The sequence below is a fragment of the Aspergillus chevalieri genome, chromosome 7, assembly GCF_016861735.1.
Source record: "Aspergillus chevalieri M1 DNA, chromosome 7, nearly complete sequence".
NCBI lineage: Eukaryota > Fungi > Ascomycota > Eurotiomycetes > Eurotiales > Aspergillaceae > Aspergillus > Aspergillus chevalieri.
Genome location: NC_057368.1, coordinates 1,083,167 through 1,102,009, shown reverse-complemented (window position 1 = coordinate 1,102,009; position 18,843 = coordinate 1,083,167). Strand labels below are relative to the sequence as shown.

The window sequence follows — 18,843 nt, the reverse complement described above, 5'->3', positions numbered from 1 at the left end:
CCACTTGCTGAAAACCCGGTACCTAATAGACGGATATGTAGCTCGTCTTGCTGCTTACAAGTCCGTGTATGAGGAGAATTACGGTATATTATTCGAAAAACTATGCGTCTGGGATACCGACTGTGGAGGGGAGATGATATATGTGTTTAATTGGAGGGCTTCGATCATGATGATGGAGCTGTTCAACAAGTGTAAGAAATACAGGAGGTCGCGGAAAGTTATTACTGGGTTGTGCGACGAGGTTATCGGGCTGTATAAGGCTGGCGTTACATTCGGTTCGCAGTTCGATGGGCTGTTTCGTCAAGTCGAGAAAACCTGGTTTGACGTTTTGTTTGAGATTTGATGGACGGAGTTGACCTGCCATTCTGTCTGGCTGCATATTGACTAGCTATTGGATATGGTCTCGATGTTGGTTGGTTCTCTTTACGCCTCCGTAGAATATCTGTATGAGTACACCCAGCTTGTCCGGCATTCCAGGATAGGTCAATACGGCGTGTCATCGTACTCTACCGATATCGCTCGAGTACGCATATCTATTGTATGTCTCCTGCCTTTACTGCTTTCCTCATTCACCCTCCACGTCAGGCAGTCAGTTGGACTATCATCCAGCTTACCGCTGCATGCGATGAAACGTGCCGTGTTTCTCCAGTTACTATGAGGGGTAATATTATCCGTTCGACCAATCGAAGCCATTGATAGCCTGTGCCGGGGGGGAGTGTAAATTGGAAGGAATGAAATCATTTTACATATAGAGTATCTGTGCGAGTCAAACCCCGAGTACGGATTACATACGTGCATATCCAGCTGATCCGGGATGACATACTACCACTTCTCCCCACATACTCCGTACAGTAAACCGGGCAGCCCGAATGCCCAGACATGCCCAGAACGCCCAGAGATCTCCATAAAGAACAAGCACGCAGCCAAGAAACCTGTACAAATGACAACCCCGGACAAAACCATGTGTCCCGGCAGCATCCGAAGTCTGAACCAATGCGGGGAATTTGGAACTCAGAGCCTCCGAATAAGAAACCATAATACGGACAAGCGTTCCTGTTTATCCCGATTGATGCCCCATCCGGGGAAATTGGATCTGGGGAACATTACGTATGGACGTGCATCGGGTCGAAGGACAGTTTCCGTACGGGATGAGGAGCGGCATGAGGCAAAATCTCCAGTTCCCAGACGTTTCGTTCCCCGGATTGTCTGATTGACTTCGGACATGCCCCGAGAGTGGTAGAGTTGGGAGCCTTGCGCCTTATGGCGATGCTATCAGGCTGAAAGTTCAGCCGTAATATTCACCAGGTTGGGCTGGGGGAGAACAATGGGAGTTAGCACAAATATAAAATCGAAATAATTCTGCAATTAACTGCCATTCTCTTTTCTTAACCTGTTTTCGATTCTAAACTTCATCGCGATATCCAGAATGCAGAAAATGTCTCCGTACAAAATCGCCGTGATCCCCGCCGACGGCATCGGGCCCGAAGTCGTCGATGCCGGCATCGAAGTTTTGCAGGCGCTGGCTGCCAAGCTGAACTTGTCTTTCGAATTCACAAACTACGACTGGAACTCGGAAACCTACAAGACCACCGGTGCTTATATTCCCGCGGGCGGGTTGGACGATTTGAAGCGCCATGATGCGATCTTGTTCGGCGCTGTGGGTGCACCGGGTATGTCTACGTTCTACGACTGTCGCGATCTTCGCAATTTGTTAATGCCAATGCTACGCAGATGTCCCCGACCACATCTCCCTCTGGGGCCTCCGACTAGCAATCTGCCAACCATTTCAGCAATACGCCAATGTCCGACCGACCCGTATCCTCCGCGGCACCCAATCCCCCCTCCGCAACTGCCCTCCGGGATCGCTCGACTGGGTCATTGTCCGAGAAAATAGCGAAGGTGAATATGCCGGACAAGGTGGTCGTTCGCACCGCGGATTCCCGTGGGAAGTCGCTACCGAGACAGCGATTTTTTCGCGCGCAGGCGTGGAGCGCATCATGCGGTTCGCATTCGATACGGCTGCCAAGAGACCCAAGAAACACCTTACTGTCGTAACGAAGAGTAATGCACAGCGCAATGGAATGGTCCTGTGGGACGAAGTTGCGGCTATTGTCGCAAAGGACTATCCGCAGGTCACGGTGGAAAAGATGTTAGTCGATGCGATGACCACAAAAATGGTGCTCAAGCCGGAGAGTATCGACACGCTTGTCGCGAGTAATCTGGTAAGTCACGCGAAAAAGCCAAGACCGCTAAGCTAAGCGAAGCCCTCTTGGTATTTATCTTAAGTGACAGGAAAAGCTAATGCGATAACGTAGCACGCCGATATCCTCTCCGACCTGGCGGCCGCTTTAGCCGGGTCAATTGGTATCGCACCCACTTCTAATCTAGACCCAACTCGGCAACATCCCAGCATGTTCGAGCCAATTCACGGCTCAGCCTTTGATATTACGGGCAAAGGAGTGGCTAACCCGGTGGGGACTTTCTGGACCGTAGCGGAAATGCTTGATTGGCTTGGTGAGGAAGCCGCGGCGCAGAAATTGATGGAATGTGTGGAAAAAGTGTGTGAGAAGGGAATTCTCACGGCCGATCTGGGAGGAAGCGCGAAGACAAAGGAAGTCACAGCAGCAGTTGTGGGGGAAATTGGAGGGTTATCGTAGTAGTAGTACAGAGAGTACAGTGTGTATAGAATCAGCCTCGTATAGAACGTGCATTTGGTACGAGTCACGCGGTCTTACCACGGATTTACCCCATCCGGCACCTTTTCCTTTCAAATTAGCATAAAATAAAGCCTTTTAGCCATGCTTGAATATACCTCCGGACCGAAGATAGAGAGAGTAGCTGACAGTCGTGACTCGGACTCGGTCACCCCCCGAGACCCAGTTTGTACCAAATGCTGGACAATGCAAAACGGGACAAATGGATAATCGCCTCACCGAATGATGTTATATGGATGATCGGTGTCTGGAAGGGGATGCGGGGTCCCCACGAATTTTTCTTTGTTGTCGGTTTGACTGTACTCTTTTTTTTTTTTTTTCTAATCCCTCAGTATAAGAATGTTGTCCCCTCCGTAGTTGTAATCCTCCAGTCACCTCAGCTTCCTCGCTTTTTTACCCCTCTCATACACAATGCTGCAAGGAAGAGCCCTCCAAATAGCCCAGGTGGCCCTGATCGTCGCCCCGGCCTTCATCCTCTTCGGTTATAACCAAGCTGGTGTTGGTCCCTTGGCCACCTTGCAGAGCTGGGTGCACACCTTCCCCGAAATCGACGCCACCAACACCGAAGGCGCGCTGAAATCCCACAACTCGACAAGCAAGGGAGCAGTAGTTGCATCATTCCAGATCGGTGCTCTCATCGGTGCTTTGTCATGCGCGCTGCTTAGTGAACGCATCGGGCGGCGTAAGACCATCTTCCTCGGCGGGATCTTGTACATCATCGGACAGGTGCTGCAGACTGCTGCTTATGGCGTTGAGCAATTCACTGTTGGACGTGTGATTCTTGGTATCGGTATTGGACAGTTCAGTGTTGCTGTTCCCGTGTGGCAGTCTGAATGCTCGTCGGCGAAGAATCGTGGTCAGCATGTCGTTACCGATGGTATCTTCATCTGTCTGGGTTATGCGCTGTGCAACTGGATCGACTTCGGTCTGAGCAAGGCATCTGGCACGATCCAATGGCGTGTGCCCTTGGCCATTTCGTTCGTCTGGGTGTTGATGATCATGTGTTCCGTCTTCTTCCTCCCTGAGTCACCTCGTTGGTTGGTGCGTGTCAACCGCTCCGAAGAAGCCACGGCCAGTCTGGCACAGTACAAGGGTCTTCCTGAAGACGATGAGACTATCCGACTTGAAATCGTGGGCATCGAAACCTCGCTCGAGATGGCGCAGCAATCCATCTCGTTCAAGGAGATGCTCGCCAACAAGGACGGAGAGCGTCTCCTCTGGCGCTTCTTTCTCTGCATGGCTCTTCAGTTCTTCCAACAGATGTGTGGTGGTAACCTCATCTCTGTGTATGCGTCGACCATCTTCGAGGAGAACCTCGGCCTGTCCTCCGATCTGTCCAAGATATTGGCCGCCTGCGCCCTTACCTGGAAGTTCCTCTGCAGTTTCATCGCGTATGTTACGATCGATCGACTCGGTCGCCGTGCTGTTTTCATGATCAGTGGTACCGGCATGTGCGTCTGCATGATCGTCCTCGCCATCACCAACTCCTTCGGCTCCGACAACAAAAAAGCATCCATCGTCTCCGCCCTCTTCATCTTCCTCTTCAACTCGTTCTATCCCATCGGCTTTTTGGGCGGCAACTTTCTGTACTGCACTGAGATTGCTCCGGTCAAATTGAGAGTAGCAATGTCTTCGATGTCGACTGCGAACCACTGGTTGTGGAATTTTGTCGTTGTCATGATCACCCCCGTCGCGCTGGACACCATCGGATACCAGTACTACATCATGTACGCGGTCATCTCAGCCTGTATCCCGATCATCGTGTACTTCTGGTACCCTGAGACCATGAACCGAAACCTCGAATCGATCAATCACGTCTTCCGGGACGCTTCCTCGACATGGAAGATTGTCTCCATGGCGCGGCACTTGCCCCAAGGCGAGGCGACAGAGGTCGCAATGATGGAAAACAGCAAGGAGAAGTTCGAAGTGGAACAGAAGGAAACGGTTTAATGAATTATGTATATAATAATGATGAGCTTCTTTTACGATTTTCGCTAGCATCTGACGACTTCCTGCTTTTTAACTTATATCCCCCGTGCCAAAGTCTGTAAATAACCCCTCCGATCAACAGCCAAGTCTTCTTGTCCCTTGGCGTGCATGCTTAATATTCAATAAAGTACTCAAAACCCGCGGGATGAATTCGTTCATGTAGAGCTTGGTTGTGCTGGACGAGTATATCCCGGGGCTTCAAGATGTAGGGATACTGATAACGACTTGCTCTGCAGAAATGCACAGAAAATCACCATTCACCTTTGTACGTAATGCCAACTACCACCTATGGAGCGCACCTCGTATGGATAAAATGCTTCAATCCAACATTCTCGGCGCTTCGGTCAACGCCCGATCCGGCAGGCGTCCGGACCATGTCTTATCGGCAACCCCCCTCATGTTATTAAAACAGCTAACCCGAATACCTAATGCCAAGGGACAAGTGAGACCGACCGAAGTTTTTCCAGTTTGCTCACGGCCGAATCAGCATAGGAGTATTGGGAATGTGCATATACCGGATGCGGGGTACGGAGTACGCATGGCTAGGTATTTCTATATGAAAATTCCATGGAATTTCCATGTTTTGCTTCAGATTCTGATGAATGAAGAGAGGGGGATATTCTGGAATTGCAATTGATGTCTTGGGACTCTGTTCATCAAGGGGTTTTGTTGTGGCTGCACACAAAGCTCGAGATCAACCATCCCGATTGCTTGATTCAACCGACACCGGCTGACCGATTGACCGGCTGACCGAGACATCACTCGGTACGGGTCATGCTCGGACAGAATGATTGATTCACCGGCTAATATCGCCCTCGATTCAAAAAAGGTTCTGTGAACAAAAAAACCTCAGAACCAGAATGACTGTATGATAAAGGCCATAGGTAAAGAAAACAAGCTGAAGACAATCGATCCAGCCAGCCAATCATGCACTCCGCTCCTTCACACCCTCCTGCATGGCCTTAACATGCGCAAAATCCAGCGTGTCCTCACCCAAACTCCACGCCATAACACCCCCGATCTTCTCCTCATCCACAATGTCCTTGAACTTGCGCTTGATCATCTCAGGAGTGTCCCACGTCCAGAAAAGGTCCTCCTCGCCGTCGAAATAGTACTGCCCGCCGGCCTTTTCGTCCAGCTGCCCGTCCTTGTCGGCGCGGCGCCATGAGTCGATGATAGAGAGGCCCTTGCAGGTGCCGTAGTCGGAGAGACAGCCTGCTTGGCAGTGGGCGTCGGTTGTGCCGCTGTTCTGTCAATACCGTGACTACTTGTATATCCAGGCTAATGTAGCCCGGAAGGTGGAGGTAGGCTTACCAAGTGCCGTATTGGCTGCAACATTGTCCCTCGGGACAGGTTGTCATGGTCCCGTATCCGCATGAGCCGTCCGTCGACTCCTTCAAGTCATCCTTGTTGGGCGTGGCCATCGTGCCTTTCTCAAAGGTCAACACACCCGACTTGCCTGTGTCCTTGCCATCGGGGGTTTCCAATTCCTGCATCTCACAACCAAGCGGGTGAGCCTTGCAATCCGCATCCTTAGCAGTCATGAACCATTTCGCGTAGTACGCAAATCCAAGGTTGAGCTTTCCAGCTGGCAACCCAATACCCTTGTACGCTTTGATAGTCTCACGCGAGTCCTCAACGCTGCTGTGGTGCTTCGTCACATTGTTCCGGCGGTTAGCCAGGTCGTAAGACATGACATTAACCATGTCCACAGACTCAGCGATTTTAGGCCCATTCTCATCCGTATAGGCAATCATATCACCCTTCTTCCCAGGCGTCGCAATAGAAAGAATCTTCCCCTCAGGCAACTCCTTCTTTATCGCCTCCAACAACTTCGGAAACGCATCAATCTCTCCCGTCTTCTCCTCATTCGGAATATCCTTGTAATTCTCCCCATTACCACCGGGATACTCCCAGTCGATGTCCACACCATCGAAGCCATTCTCCTCAACAACGGCAGCGACATTCTTCGCGTACTGCTGCCGACTTGTGTCGTCCTTTGCCCCGGCGGCGAAACCTTCCGTGTCGCCCCAGCCGCCGATTGCGAAGAGGACTTTGGTGTCTGGGCTGAAGCGGTCTCGCATTGTGGAGACGGGTTCGAAGGGCTCGTAGTGGGGGCTTGATTCGGAGGTGAAGAGGTCGCTTTTGGCGAAGCCCATTACGGCGTGGGTTATGCCTTCTGTGAGGTTTTTGCCGGGGAGGTCTTTTGTGTGGTATCTGCCATAGTCGTCAGTATTGTAAGATGAAGTGAAGGGGTTGGAGACGTACTGGTCGATGTACATAACGAATCTGGTGCTCAGCGCCGTCTGAGCGGCCAGCAGGCCCAGGAGGATGTGTTTCATCATGGCGTCGTTGATGTCGTCGTATACGGTAGGTTGGCGATTGTCGACTGCACAGAAGACGAGGCTGAAGACTCTGGGTATTTAATTGTATTGGCATTTCTATTCTCATTTTCTATCATCCGGTATGTCTGTTTCCATGCAGACTGCCATGCTACATTTTAGTGTTTCACTGGCATTCCGATGTTTAGTATGGGTTGGGGTACGTGTGACAGGATCCCCAGAGTTTGTAGTACTTGTGTACTCCATGTTCTCTAGAGAATACTTTTATACTCTTTTTCGAGATAAAGCGATTTTTGTAATAGCATATACTGAGTGGTATATTCAATATACCTTTTTTCTCTCGATAAACGAACCGTGTTGTACAACGCGCCGCGGTGTGCAGAGCATTCTTCATGCCTTTTGGCATTCCGGGGAGTCCAATTTGGAAAAGACAGGGTAAAAAAAAAGTAATGTGAGCTCTATAGATCTCATTCTACCTGATTTAATATTAGATAAAGTTTATCCCTTTCTGGGAAATACGGAATCCTGAAAATGTTCCACGTGTGTCCATGAATGTTGGTGGTTAGGGTTACTAGTTTGTCTCGAAGACTTTTCCATTTGTGTACTTGACGCCGTTATCTGTATGGAGTACATTTATCTCAATTTAGCGAAGTGTACGTAGACGTGTATGGTTCAATAATTGAATTTTGGACCCTGTGAATATAGACAAAGAATTGAAACCTGCATATGCAAGCATCCGCTGGATATCCATATCCGTTGACTATTTCAAGAAAACAAACGAGAAAAGAAATTCTAGTTTATCATTCAGCTCAACAGATATATCAATCAAAACAACGAATGGCAGTGAATTCGTTTCGTTTCTATCGTAGTCCGTCCTCGTAGAACCCCTCTTCCCTCAAAAAGCATAAAATGGACATGTCCAGTTCTGTTCAAGTTCCCTTTTTTTCTTAACTTGGTGCAGTTATATTACCCACCCAGTACTCCGTACTCTGTTGGGGTAAGTTTTCCATCTACTGATTATAGGTCAGGTTGAACTGGACATTTCTCTCACAGAGTTTTGCTGAAGCTCTACGTACCAACTACTTCCTCAATCTGATATGTCAGGGCTTTTGCTAACAATATGACAGATTCACAAGTTGATGTTGTCCTGATTGTATCTATCATGGTTGGAAAGAGAACACTGTTGTTGATTACTTGCCATCTAACTCAGCAAGCCGAAAGCTGTCGTAGTGTTGCAGAAGACCAGCTTCGTAGTTCTATCTGATATTGGGTCTACAGAGCCCATTCGGTCTAAATTCAGACTCAATACTTTGTCAGATATATGCCGAGTCCGTTGGAAACAGTGCATATTATATATCATAACGATAACACGTGACTACCAGATGCCGAGTGTTTTTCCCATTCCAAAAGACATGTATGAATGGCAACGCAAAGCGCGCCTGTCATATGCCCTCCATTCGGCCCTGGAGAATAAAATCGGCGATGAAACCATAACAGTTCTAAGCCGGGTGAACTTCTGTATGAAGCAACATCAAGCAAATTACTGGTTCACACTGTCAACAACAAGGTATTTAGAACAGAACCTATGTACAGTGATTAAAGTCTATTTCTAGCAAAACAAAGGGTATCTTTAGAACATCCGAGTCCCGACTCCCAATCAAGCAATCAATCCCAATGCCGTCGAATAATAGGCCTCGCCGGATCCCACGGTCCAATCACCACATTTTTATACTTCTGAAGACTAATCAGCCACCAACTGCATCCTCCCATAGCAAGTGCCGTCAAAATACTTCCCAGGATCGAGCCTACGACAGCAGCTGCCCAACCGCCTCGCAGAGTGCACCCGACAGCACCGCCGGCGGCGATCACCAGCGTTAGTGTTAGGAAGATGTGTCCGGTCCATGAGATATGGCGTAGTTGGCGGCGGAAGATGGGGAAGAGTCCGAAAACTTCGATGGAGAAGAGCATGAGGCTGAAGACGTGGGTTGTGGAGGGGAGACGAGAGGCGAGCACGGTGGATGCCATCACCGCTGCATTTGTGGATAGAGAAGCTGGGAATTTGGTGGCGCCTGCGCCCTCCCCGCTTCCGTAATCGAAGGAGAAGATATTCATGATTAGGAGCCAGCAACTCATGGCCCAGATTGAGTCGCTGGCGGTGGATTTGGTGAGAGATTTGAGGATGGGACTGAGCCCGAGTAATGCGAAGTAGATGAGGAATGCGGATTTGACTGTTGACAGTCGCTGACGGTTTCGTGATGATAAGCGTAGAGGTCTGCTGGGTTCAGGTGGTATGGGATATTGGTGAATGGCGTTTGCTGTAGGCGAGATCGATTCTGACACGCGTGAATCTCCGTATCGATTAGGACCGGGCAAGCTAGAGCCCATGCTAAGTCCAAGACCTTGAACCTGGCTATCCTTCTGTCCAGTCCCAGAGGGGTGGTCTACCACCGAACTGGAACTCGAGCCTGTATCTCCCTCCACAACACGTTCTGGACCACTAGCGCTCTCATCTGCCTTCGCCCATGCATCCCAGAGTATCCATCCCACGGCCGTTCCAACACTACCCCAACAGACCACCGAGACGGGACTCACTCGACCCTGGACGATACCGACAAAACAGCAGATGAAGATAACCACGGAACAAACATGTTGCACGATGACAGTCGAGTCAGCCACCAATGGCCAAAAATCATATGGACGAACGCGTGGGTTTCGTTGGAGATGATCGAGGAAGGTTTCGGTATCGGTGTAATTATCCGGGTCTGTGGTTCAGTTTACTGTCAGTCGGTCATCTCATAGAAGACACGTAGAACAGAACCGGCAAACACCCCGAACATACATGACTGCTTGACCCAGAGTAACTTTTTCCAAGCACCCTTCCTCCGTCTCCTCCGTCGACTTGCCCCCCTCACAGTCCGTACATCTTTCTCAGCATCCGGCTTCGGCACCGCGGACAATGGCCGCAAAGTCGCAACAGCGGCGGAGTTGCCATTGCCTTTGAGCGTTCGGAGAGAATCGTCGTGGGTTGCCTTGGCCGCTGCGGCCGCGCGCGCCTTTAACAGTGACGGCGCATAGTAGGCGTCTTCAGGGGCTAGTCGGTTGGGATCTGGGAGGGCACGTTGCTCGCCAGGAGAGTGAGACCTGGACCCGCCCACTTGATTGGGATGGGATTCGTCGGGGACTGATGGAGGGATGGGAGGCGAGCCGAGCAGTGAAGGCATCGAGCAGACGCAGGATTCATGCTCGGGGCATGGCTGTTTTTTTATTTCTTTTTAGTTCGTCAGAGCAATGAAATCTGGAGATATTCAGAGTCAGAGTCGCATTCATCTCGTTTTGGCCGAAAACGCGCACGCTTCCACGTGGTGCTTAGTCAGCGGTCATTATGACGCTGCCGATCAGGAGAATATAAATACATAGCGGCAGCACTGCAGCAGTGTTAGGATCCCGACAGGTCTATCCAGCCCTTATCCAGGTGTTTTATTGGGGAATTGGCCAATCCACTGTAGCAGAAACGTTTAGGAGTCGCAGATGGGGATTGTGGCTGGTGACTGAGGGTACCATGGCTTTCGCCCATGCGTCACCGCAATGCGCTAGGACCAGCGTTTGATGCCTTCAGTAGAACCTTTTATGTACCAAGAGCTTAGCTTAGAAGTCACAAAGGCACGAGTTTTCTCTTCAATTTCATTTGGCTCTCGGAGGCAAATCGTGCCATTGCTGATTTCGGCAACGCTGCCGAATTCTCGGCCCACCGAGCCAGTCGAGACAGACTCGTCGAGCAGGGATTGAATCAAGAGTATTTGCCGATCCTAGGGCATCAGACCTTTCGCAATGAAGCCAGTAAGCTTGTACTGGGGCCGGAGGGGTACAGAAGCTGCAATCCAAGGTTCGAAATCCCCACCCATTTTGAGCGCCTATTTTGCTTCTATTTGACATACGAGGTTGGCTGATCCGGACTCGTGACTCCGACGGTTAGCCGACGTCTAAAGTCTGTTCGAGACTGGCGCTCTGCATCTTACCGGGTTACTGATACGACAGGTTCGGTCACCGCTACCCAACATCCTATCACCAACTTGGTCCAACCACCAAGTCCTCTTCACTCGGTTTGCCTGTGAAACCTTTCGCTACTACGACGAGGATAAGAGGGACATAGATATCGATTCTTACTTCTCGATGCTAAAGAGCGCGAAGCCCGACTCGATCATCATCGTTCACGCATGTGCTCACAACCCTACGGGCTGCGGTCCGACCAAGGAGCAATGGAACGTGTGATGAAAAGCGACAACTCTTCCCTTTATTCGATGCGGCGTATCTAGGATTCGACTCTGGCAACATTGACAACGATAACTATGCGATTCGTCATTTTGTGGATGATCTAGGGACGAAGGCTGGGGTGTGCCTTTCCTTTGCCAAGGACATAGGTCTCTACGGTATTTTTTTCATCACACTAGCATGCATGCTACAGGAACCTGATACTACTGCAAGCGAACAGATTGACTGTCTCATGTTTGCAGCCGGAGCCCAGCAAGCGGCAGCAAACACTCAATCACTTCTCGAAATGCTCCAACACTCCCAGGTATCCAACCTGCCAGCCTATGGCGCCAAGGTTGCAGCCGCAATTCTTGGTAGTGAAGATTTCACGCAGGTGTGGTACACTGATCTGATCACGGAGCTATCGGGTTCGGTCTATGAGACAGGCACTGTATTCAGCATTGATCCAAAGTGGCATGTTGATAGCCCGAGAGGACCCTTAACACTGAGTCTGACAAGGACAACCAGGTGCTCCGGGGACATGGAATTATCTTACTCAACAGCGGGGGATGTTTGGCTTCTTAGGACTACCGTCGGTAATTGTGGACAAACTTCGAGGTAAGCCAATACAGAAAGCGAGGCAACTAGCGAGTCTAACAAATCGCTTCTATCGAGCGGGAAAATATCACACTTATATGGCGAGTAACTCTCGGATATCAATCGCTGGCCTCAATGAGAAAAATGTGGAATACGTGGCCCATCCTATTGCAAAATGTCTCAAAGAGGAAAGCCGCGGCAGGCTGGCAGTTGAAAGGTCTGGTAGCAACGGTCAATCAAACTGGAGGGTGAGCTTTAGGTTAAATTGCTTCTATGCAGATTCCCCAGACTATTAATTAGAATATGAACTTCGGTTTGAGGGAAATTTGTCTTTGGTAGATGTGCACCGTCTGGTCCCTTATATACGGGACTAGCAATCGTCCACTCTTGTCAATATCTACAGTTGAGGGTTCTCTGCAGTCAAACGATATTTATTTTTGGCTGCGGCGCACAGATGCAATAAATTTGGTATTCTGACTAAAGGACAAACACCCCTTTGACCATATCAACAAAAGTTGAGGGAACGCGCAAGAGATTGCCTTCTGATGTAAAACTACCCTTCACTGCGTGAAACTACTACCAAAACTTCGCTTACATCCCCTTCCCACTCGCCAATGGCCGTCTAGATGGGGGCTGCAGTGATGCCATGCTTAGACTGCGACATATCCTCATCCGCGGATACCACTTTGCTATCCACATCCAAATCCGCACGGATTTGGATATGACTCAGGTATCCAAATCCAAATCCAAATCCGCGTGGATAGGATGCGGATATCCGCATGGTATCCGCATTTGCACAATTCTCGCTAAATTAACTACATTCAGGCTGTCATGTGATGCATAACTCGCTGATTCAGATTCGTAAATATCAGTTATTTACGCCTGTTCTGATTGTAATAGGATCAGTTGGCACTTTTCCATTGTCCTCCTTATGAAATTTTTGAAAATGCTTAGGTATATTAGACCCTCTGCATTTGAAGTAATTCTAGTATCTCAAATTACAGGCGAAGTGGTGGTAGCTACTAATGATTTAGATATTAAAAGCTGACCTTGGGTGTTACAGGTGAAAATATATATTTACTGCTGGAGTGTGCAGGTGTATCCTCTACCAAGAGAACTACTCTCATGAAGATTGATTTAGGGGAACATTTGCCTGAATAAGATATCAAGCAGTAGCAGGAGCTGATTTTTATATATTTCCAATGCCTAGTCCATATAGTTCAATATGTAATTGTTGGAAAATCAAGAAAATGGGAACTTGATGATTTTATCGTGAACTTTGCGGATCTACATGGATAATTAATGGATATCATGCGGATAATCCAAGGATATCCATATCATATCCGCACTAGTGTTCATTTAAACCTATCATAATATAGAGCGGTACTCCATAATAATAGATCTATCTACTCTACATGTAACTCCCTGCAATAGTCAATGTCCCCTGAAGCCATGTTTAAATCTTTCTGTGAGTCCCTCACATTTTGCTCAGTGATAGTTTCCTATTTACACATTTTTCAATATGTCACAAAACCAACAATCTCAGTTTTCTGATTCTTTCTATGATTCTGACTTTCTTCAATCAGACATTATACAACCATTCTCTGATAGTCAGCAAACCATCCTTTCTGCACCTGATTCAGACTTCACTTTTCCACCACCACGACCTCGTGCTCCTGATACTCTTGCTCGGGTTGGTCCTAAATTCCGCCAGAATTGGATTCTTTACAGCAATATGGCAAAAACCGACTTTGTTGAATGGTGGTTAAAAACAGACTTTGGATCAAAGAGGGAGGTGAGGAATACAATACATTGGGATGGTAGAAAATCATCCAAATGCTGGGAGCAATTTGAACAAGTTGCACATGAAAAGACTGGCGAGCCAAAGGTCATGTGTAAACGCTGCCATAATATCCTTGTTCACCCACATCATCGCCGTGCAGGATCATCTCCAATGCAAGCACACCTCAAAGGATCTGGCTGTCGCAGTCTAATACCAAGAAAGCGAGGTGTTGATCAGCTTCTACAGGACTCAGTAAGGCTAAGTGCTGATATAATTCTTTTTCTTACTTTAAGAACACTAATAATGTTAATAATTTCTAGTCACATTTATCCGCCAAGAGAGTGTTTACCCCAGATCTATGGATGGAAAAGCTGCTTAATTTCATCACTATTGCACGGCTTCCCTTCCGTATTGTTGAGCATCCTGAATTTAAGGACCTTGTTGAACTTGCACAGCTTGCCCCATCAAGACCAGATATCCCTTCCACCACAACTATTCGACGCCATCTACACACAATGGTTAAAGAACGACAACAAAAGCTGCTCCAGAGGCTTCCACCAGGAGGGAAGCTTTCAATTGCACTTGACTGCTGGACATCTCCCTTTTGCCAAGCATTTATGGCAATCACTGGCTATTTTATTGATCAGGAATGGAACTACTGTGAGATCCTTCTTGGCTTTGAGCCGCTTTATGGAACCCATACTGGCAGTAATCTAAGCTCAGTCCTCTTCAATATTCTCCAGGAGCATAATGTCACTGACCGTGTGCTATCAATCACAACTGATAATGCATCGAACAATAACACCATGATGTCAAGCATTCAAGCATCTGTTCAGGCACAAAATCTTAATAGTGATACCATTATTATCCGGGTTCCATGCATTGCACATGTTATTCAGCTGAGCTTGAATCAGCTCCTTGGGAAAATGAAAGCAAACCCAGTCAACGATACAACAGAGACAGAATGGTTAGATGCATGTACACACTCCCTTCATACAAGATATCAGACAAAGGAGATTGCAGACACATTAAACAAGGTATAATATGCTCTTATCCTCTACCCTAATATCTAATAACTACTAACAGTATTGAAAGGTTCGGAGCCTTGCTATCTTTATCAATGCAAGTCCACAGCGCCGGGAAGCATTCCTAGATCTTCAGACCAAACAGCCAAAGCTTGTTCCTTACCAAGATGTTCGTACACGCTGGAATTCTACATTTTTGATGCTTCGCCGTGCCAAACAACTGCAGCCTATTTTCGATGAATACTGTATGATGCATCAATATCTCCATTTCAAGCTCAATAAGGAGGAATGGCGCCAAATTGAGTATCTTCTTTGGGTTACCCAGCCTTTCTTTCAATTCACCACTGCCCTTTCAAAGACAAAGGATGTTACTGTTCATCTGATCTTTGGCATTTACAATAAGCTGTTTGACCACCTTGAGGCATCTATACAGCAGCTTCAGCGCAAGAAAGTCCCCTGGAAGAAGACAATGCTTGATGCACTAGAAGCAGCGCGGTCTAAGCTCTCTGATTACTATGGTAATACAGATAATGAGCTCCATGGTGATATCTTCGCAATTAGCACAATTATGGCTCCATCAAACAAGCTTCAGTTCTTTTCCACTAAGGATTGGGAGGATGATACAATTGACTATTGTGCACGATACCGCAATAGCCTTGACAACTATCTTGAGCGGTATAAAAAGCAGCTTTCTGATAAGCACATACTGCCAATGCATCAACCATCTACAAGCCCTACTTCTGAGCTTGAGATGCTACTTAACTCTACAACCCCCAGATCTCAGCATTCACAAACAAGAAAGAATAATGATGAGCTTACACAATATCTAGAGAGAGGTCAGTGCTTATTTTATGTCTTGGATGATTATGACTAACACTAATAGCAGGTCTTGTTTATACTCCTCCAAGACTCTTCTGGAAAGAGCATGAGCTTGAATTTCCAGCACTATCAAGCCTTGCTCGGGATATCCTTTCTATCCCAGCTAGTGGTGCTGGTGTTGAGCGCCTCTTTAACTCTGCTCATGATATCTGTCATTATCGTCGAGGAAACCTCAAATCTGATACAATCAAGGATCTGATGATGTATATGTGCACATCAAAGTTTGAGATTAAACAAGAGGAGCTAGATTTGATAAAAGAGTATCTCTCAGCTGGTGAAATTACAGGCATTGAGGAGGAAAAAGCCCTCTCTCAGCCCCAGGAAGATTTGGAACCAATAAGCGACAATGAGGAAGATGATATACTATATAACTCACAGCCTGCAGCACCTAGTGAGCGTGCCCTAGGGAAACAACGCAGAAGCATTTCTTCTGAGCCAAGGGATGAGATAGACCATGAGCTTGATGATGATGATGGTGATCATCCTCTACCTAATATACCAGAAGAAAAGAGTAGTATGCAGGCACGTTCAAGAAGAGTTCGGAAACAGCCAAAGATGCCAGCTGGCTTTGAAATTGATAGATACTAGTTCCTATTAGAAGAATTACAATAAATTGAGTTATGACAAAAGTTCTCTTCGATCCAATATCAACAAATGTGAATTATTCAACCAGTAGACTTTCTTACAACTACAATACCATTTAATACTGCCAAGGATCGCATAAATTATGTAGACACAGATTCGTCAAATTTGCACTGTTTACATATCCACATGGATATCCAAATCCACATGCGGATAGCAAATGCTATCCAAATCCATATCCGCACGGATATGAGGATGTCAAATGCTATCCAAATCCGCAAATTTGCGGATTTGGATATGTATAATTTGGATATTTTGCGGATCGTGTCGCAGTCTAGCCATGCTGATGTGTGAAGCTGTGAAATATCCAATAAACAGCGTTAGCTCAATACATGCGCTCTATATATTCTCTCTACGCGGGTGACTTAAATATTTACCTCATCGCACTCTTCGGGGGTTTTTCCCGGGATTCGGATGGCGCCCGAGTGAGAAAATTCAAGGGAAAGGCCGAGGACCAGGCCAATGGCAGCTTATAACGCAAATTACAAATAGGATCAAGCAAACTGAACTCGCAGCATATGTTCTCTACCTGTCCTGGTGGTTTTAAACCACTTCTTCTTCCCCCGGTCTCTTCGTACCCGCCAGACCAAAGCAGAAGGAAAAAGGAAAACACAATCTCACCAGCAAAAAGTTTGGTATCGTTGTGATCGTCAACTTTCTCTTCAAACGTGAAGTCGGAATCAGGAGAAATGGTTCAAGTGCATATCGCTGTGCTTGACACCGATGTGCCTTGCTACCGCGTGTATGCCAAGCGAGGTTTATACAGCTCTCAGTTTCGTCGGCTCCTTCAGGGGGCTGCAAAACGGTTAAATCAGAGCTCGCAGCCCTTGAAACATGGGAAACTAGATGTTCATGTAACAGCTTTTGACGTGATTGGGGGGTCATTGCCCTCATTGGGGTGCCTTCGAGCCGATTCATTGTCTGGTAGGGACCCCTACATCGACGCCCAACCCAAACCGATCGATGCAATCTTGGTCACCGGTGCCGCTGCAGCGTCATATGACGACTTATTTTGGATCCCACCACTACAGTCCTTTCTTCAAACGGTGTACACCAAGTTCCCTCTCGTTAAGATCTTCGGCTCATGCTTTGGACACCAGCTCATCGCCAAGGCTTTACTCGGGAGTGATGAGCAGTCTATGGGAGAGGAATCCTCTGTGAAAGTGTGCGTGCAGCCAATGCAGCATGGCCACGAAATAGGAGTTCAGCCAATCTCATTAAACCCGGAATTTGCTTGGAAATTTCCACCCCTTCATCGCTTTTTGCCAAGTTCCCCCTTCCAAATCCAGCTCATTCATGGTGATGCGGTGGTGTCCTACTTGCAAGCCGCTACGGACAGACGAGAGCCGGATGTTTCCCTCCCGGAACGCTGGATCAATGTTGGAAGCAGTGAGCTCTGCTCCATACAGGGCCTGTACTATCCTGGCCGCGTTCTCACTCTGCAAGGCCACTTTGAATTCGATGCATTTGCCACAGCTGAGCTGTGTCATCAATTTGCTCATGCTTTTAAGTGGCCCCTGTCATTGTTGGCGTCCCATCTGGACCAAATCCACCGGTCCTCAAGACCTGACGAGGAGGACGATGATGATTCTCGAGTGGCCGCTGAGGTGGTTCTCTTGTTCCTTGCGGGCGAGGATTAGGTGTTAAGCGGGCAATTAATTCATCTTTGATGGGCCAAAAGTCAGATCGAACTTTTACTAGCTAGTCCACGTGTAGTAGCCCAGAATGAAATCACTCCATTTCTATTAGTGTATTTGTTTAGGCTTCACACCCTGCAAAACTTTGAAATCAGTTGATACAATTCCAAGAGGCTATATGCAGCAAGTTCTTAGGGATTCCCAATTTACAAGAATTTGGTTCGCTCGGGGACAGCATATCCCAACATACAATTACTGATCTGACTATCCTCCTAATTCGCAAATCGCTTCGAATCCTGAATACGACATGGGTCGTAGATTGGATCCACAGACAACCAGCTCGATATTTCGAAGACGACCCGGCCATCTTTCAAAATAGTGGCCGGATTTTCTTTCACATGGTCCAGAATGCTAATGTTCTCCAGCGGGTTGTTTTTTCAATATTAAAAGATCCACAATATTGCCTTTTCTGACACAGCCCAATTGACCCTCCATCCCCAAATACCTCACAGCGTTTATGGTGGCCGACTGGAGAATCTCCTGGATGCTCAGAGCAGCAGATGGATCGAGAACTCCCGGTTCTGGAGCGTGTGCAACCCTTCCAGAAGGTCTGACCCAAAACAAAACGTTACTCACGCCTTCTTCAGGACAGTCAGAGCCGTAAGTCCACTGGCCAAGACCTGCTGGTTTTTTGTCTGACCGAATTCATCCAGAAACTGGTCGAACGGCAGCTCCGTCATGCCCTGGTAGGTGACAAGCGAAGGTGTGAAGAACACGTTCCTTTCTTTGCAATAGGCGGCTGTTGCATCATCGATGAAATTCCCACGCTCAATGCCCTAGACGCCATTTTTGACTGCGTGGAGGATGGCTTCAATCGTATATGCGTGTGCGGTGACATACGTATTATACTGCTTGGCGGTGGTGGTAACGGCGCGGATTTCCTCGGCTGTGAATTGGAGGATATCCAGAGCGCCGGATAGAGTAGCC

At 47.8% G+C, this 18,843-nt stretch overlaps 7 protein-coding genes across 7 annotated transcripts; 5 read left to right on the top strand and 2 right to left on the bottom strand.

Moving 5' to 3' along the window:
- Positions 1-1,435: 1,435 nt before the first annotated feature.
- Positions 1,436-2,657, top strand: ACHE_70361A (putative tartrate dehydrogenase; the record flags this gene model as incomplete). The annotated part of the gene is made up of 3 exons (XM_043282685.1): positions 1,436-1,670; positions 1,732-2,222; positions 2,316-2,657. 3 exons carry the CDS (start codon positions 1,436-1,438, stop codon positions 2,655-2,657), a joined length of 1,068 nt encoding a protein of 355 aa, XP_043140040.1.
- Positions 2,658-3,125: 468 nt separating this feature from the next.
- Positions 3,126-4,664, top strand: ACHE_70360A (sugar porter family MFS transporter; the record flags this gene model as incomplete). The annotated part of the gene is made up of 1 exon (XM_043282684.1): positions 3,126-4,664. The coding sequence occupies one exon, from the start codon at positions 3,126-3,128 to the stop codon at positions 4,662-4,664; it is 1,539 nt and encodes a 512-aa protein (XP_043140039.1).
- Positions 4,665-5,628: 964 nt separating this feature from the next.
- On the bottom strand, positions 5,629-7,048 carry ACHE_70359S (uncharacterized protein; the record flags this gene model as incomplete). The annotated part of the gene is made up of 3 exons (XM_043282683.1): positions 5,629-5,947; positions 6,018-6,920; positions 6,972-7,048. 3 exons carry the CDS (start codon positions 7,046-7,048, stop codon positions 5,629-5,631), a joined length of 1,299 nt encoding a protein of 432 aa, XP_043140038.1.
- A 1,662-nt stretch (positions 7,049-8,710) lies between these two features.
- Positions 8,711-10,266, bottom strand: pigc (phosphatidylinositol N-acetylglucosaminyltransferase; the record flags this gene model as incomplete). The annotated part of the gene is made up of 2 exons (XM_043282682.1): positions 8,711-9,807; positions 9,885-10,266. The coding sequence occupies 2 exons, from the start codon at positions 10,264-10,266 to the stop codon at positions 8,711-8,713; spliced, it is 1,479 nt and encodes a 492-aa protein (XP_043140037.1).
- Positions 10,267-11,546: 1,280 nt separating this feature from the next.
- Positions 11,547-11,915, top strand: ACHE_70357A (uncharacterized protein; the record flags this gene model as incomplete). Its single annotated transcript, XM_043282681.1, has 1 exon — positions 11,547-11,915. The coding sequence occupies one exon, from the start codon at positions 11,547-11,549 to the stop codon at positions 11,913-11,915; it is 369 nt and encodes a 122-aa protein (XP_043140036.1).
- Positions 11,916-14,188: 2,273 nt separating this feature from the next.
- On the top strand, positions 14,189-15,572 carry ACHE_70356A (uncharacterized protein; the record flags this gene model as incomplete). Its single annotated transcript, XM_043282680.1, has 2 exons — positions 14,189-14,710; positions 14,769-15,572. 2 exons carry the CDS (start codon positions 14,189-14,191, stop codon positions 15,570-15,572), a joined length of 1,326 nt encoding a protein of 441 aa, XP_043140035.1.
- Positions 15,573-16,908: 1,336 nt separating this feature from the next.
- Positions 16,909-17,859, top strand: ACHE_70355A (type 1 glutamine amidotransferase; the record flags this gene model as incomplete). The annotated part of the gene is made up of 1 exon (XM_043282679.1): positions 16,909-17,859. The coding sequence occupies one exon, from the start codon at positions 16,909-16,911 to the stop codon at positions 17,857-17,859; it is 951 nt and encodes a 316-aa protein (XP_043140034.1).
- Between the last annotated feature and the right edge of the window lie 984 nt (positions 17,860-18,843).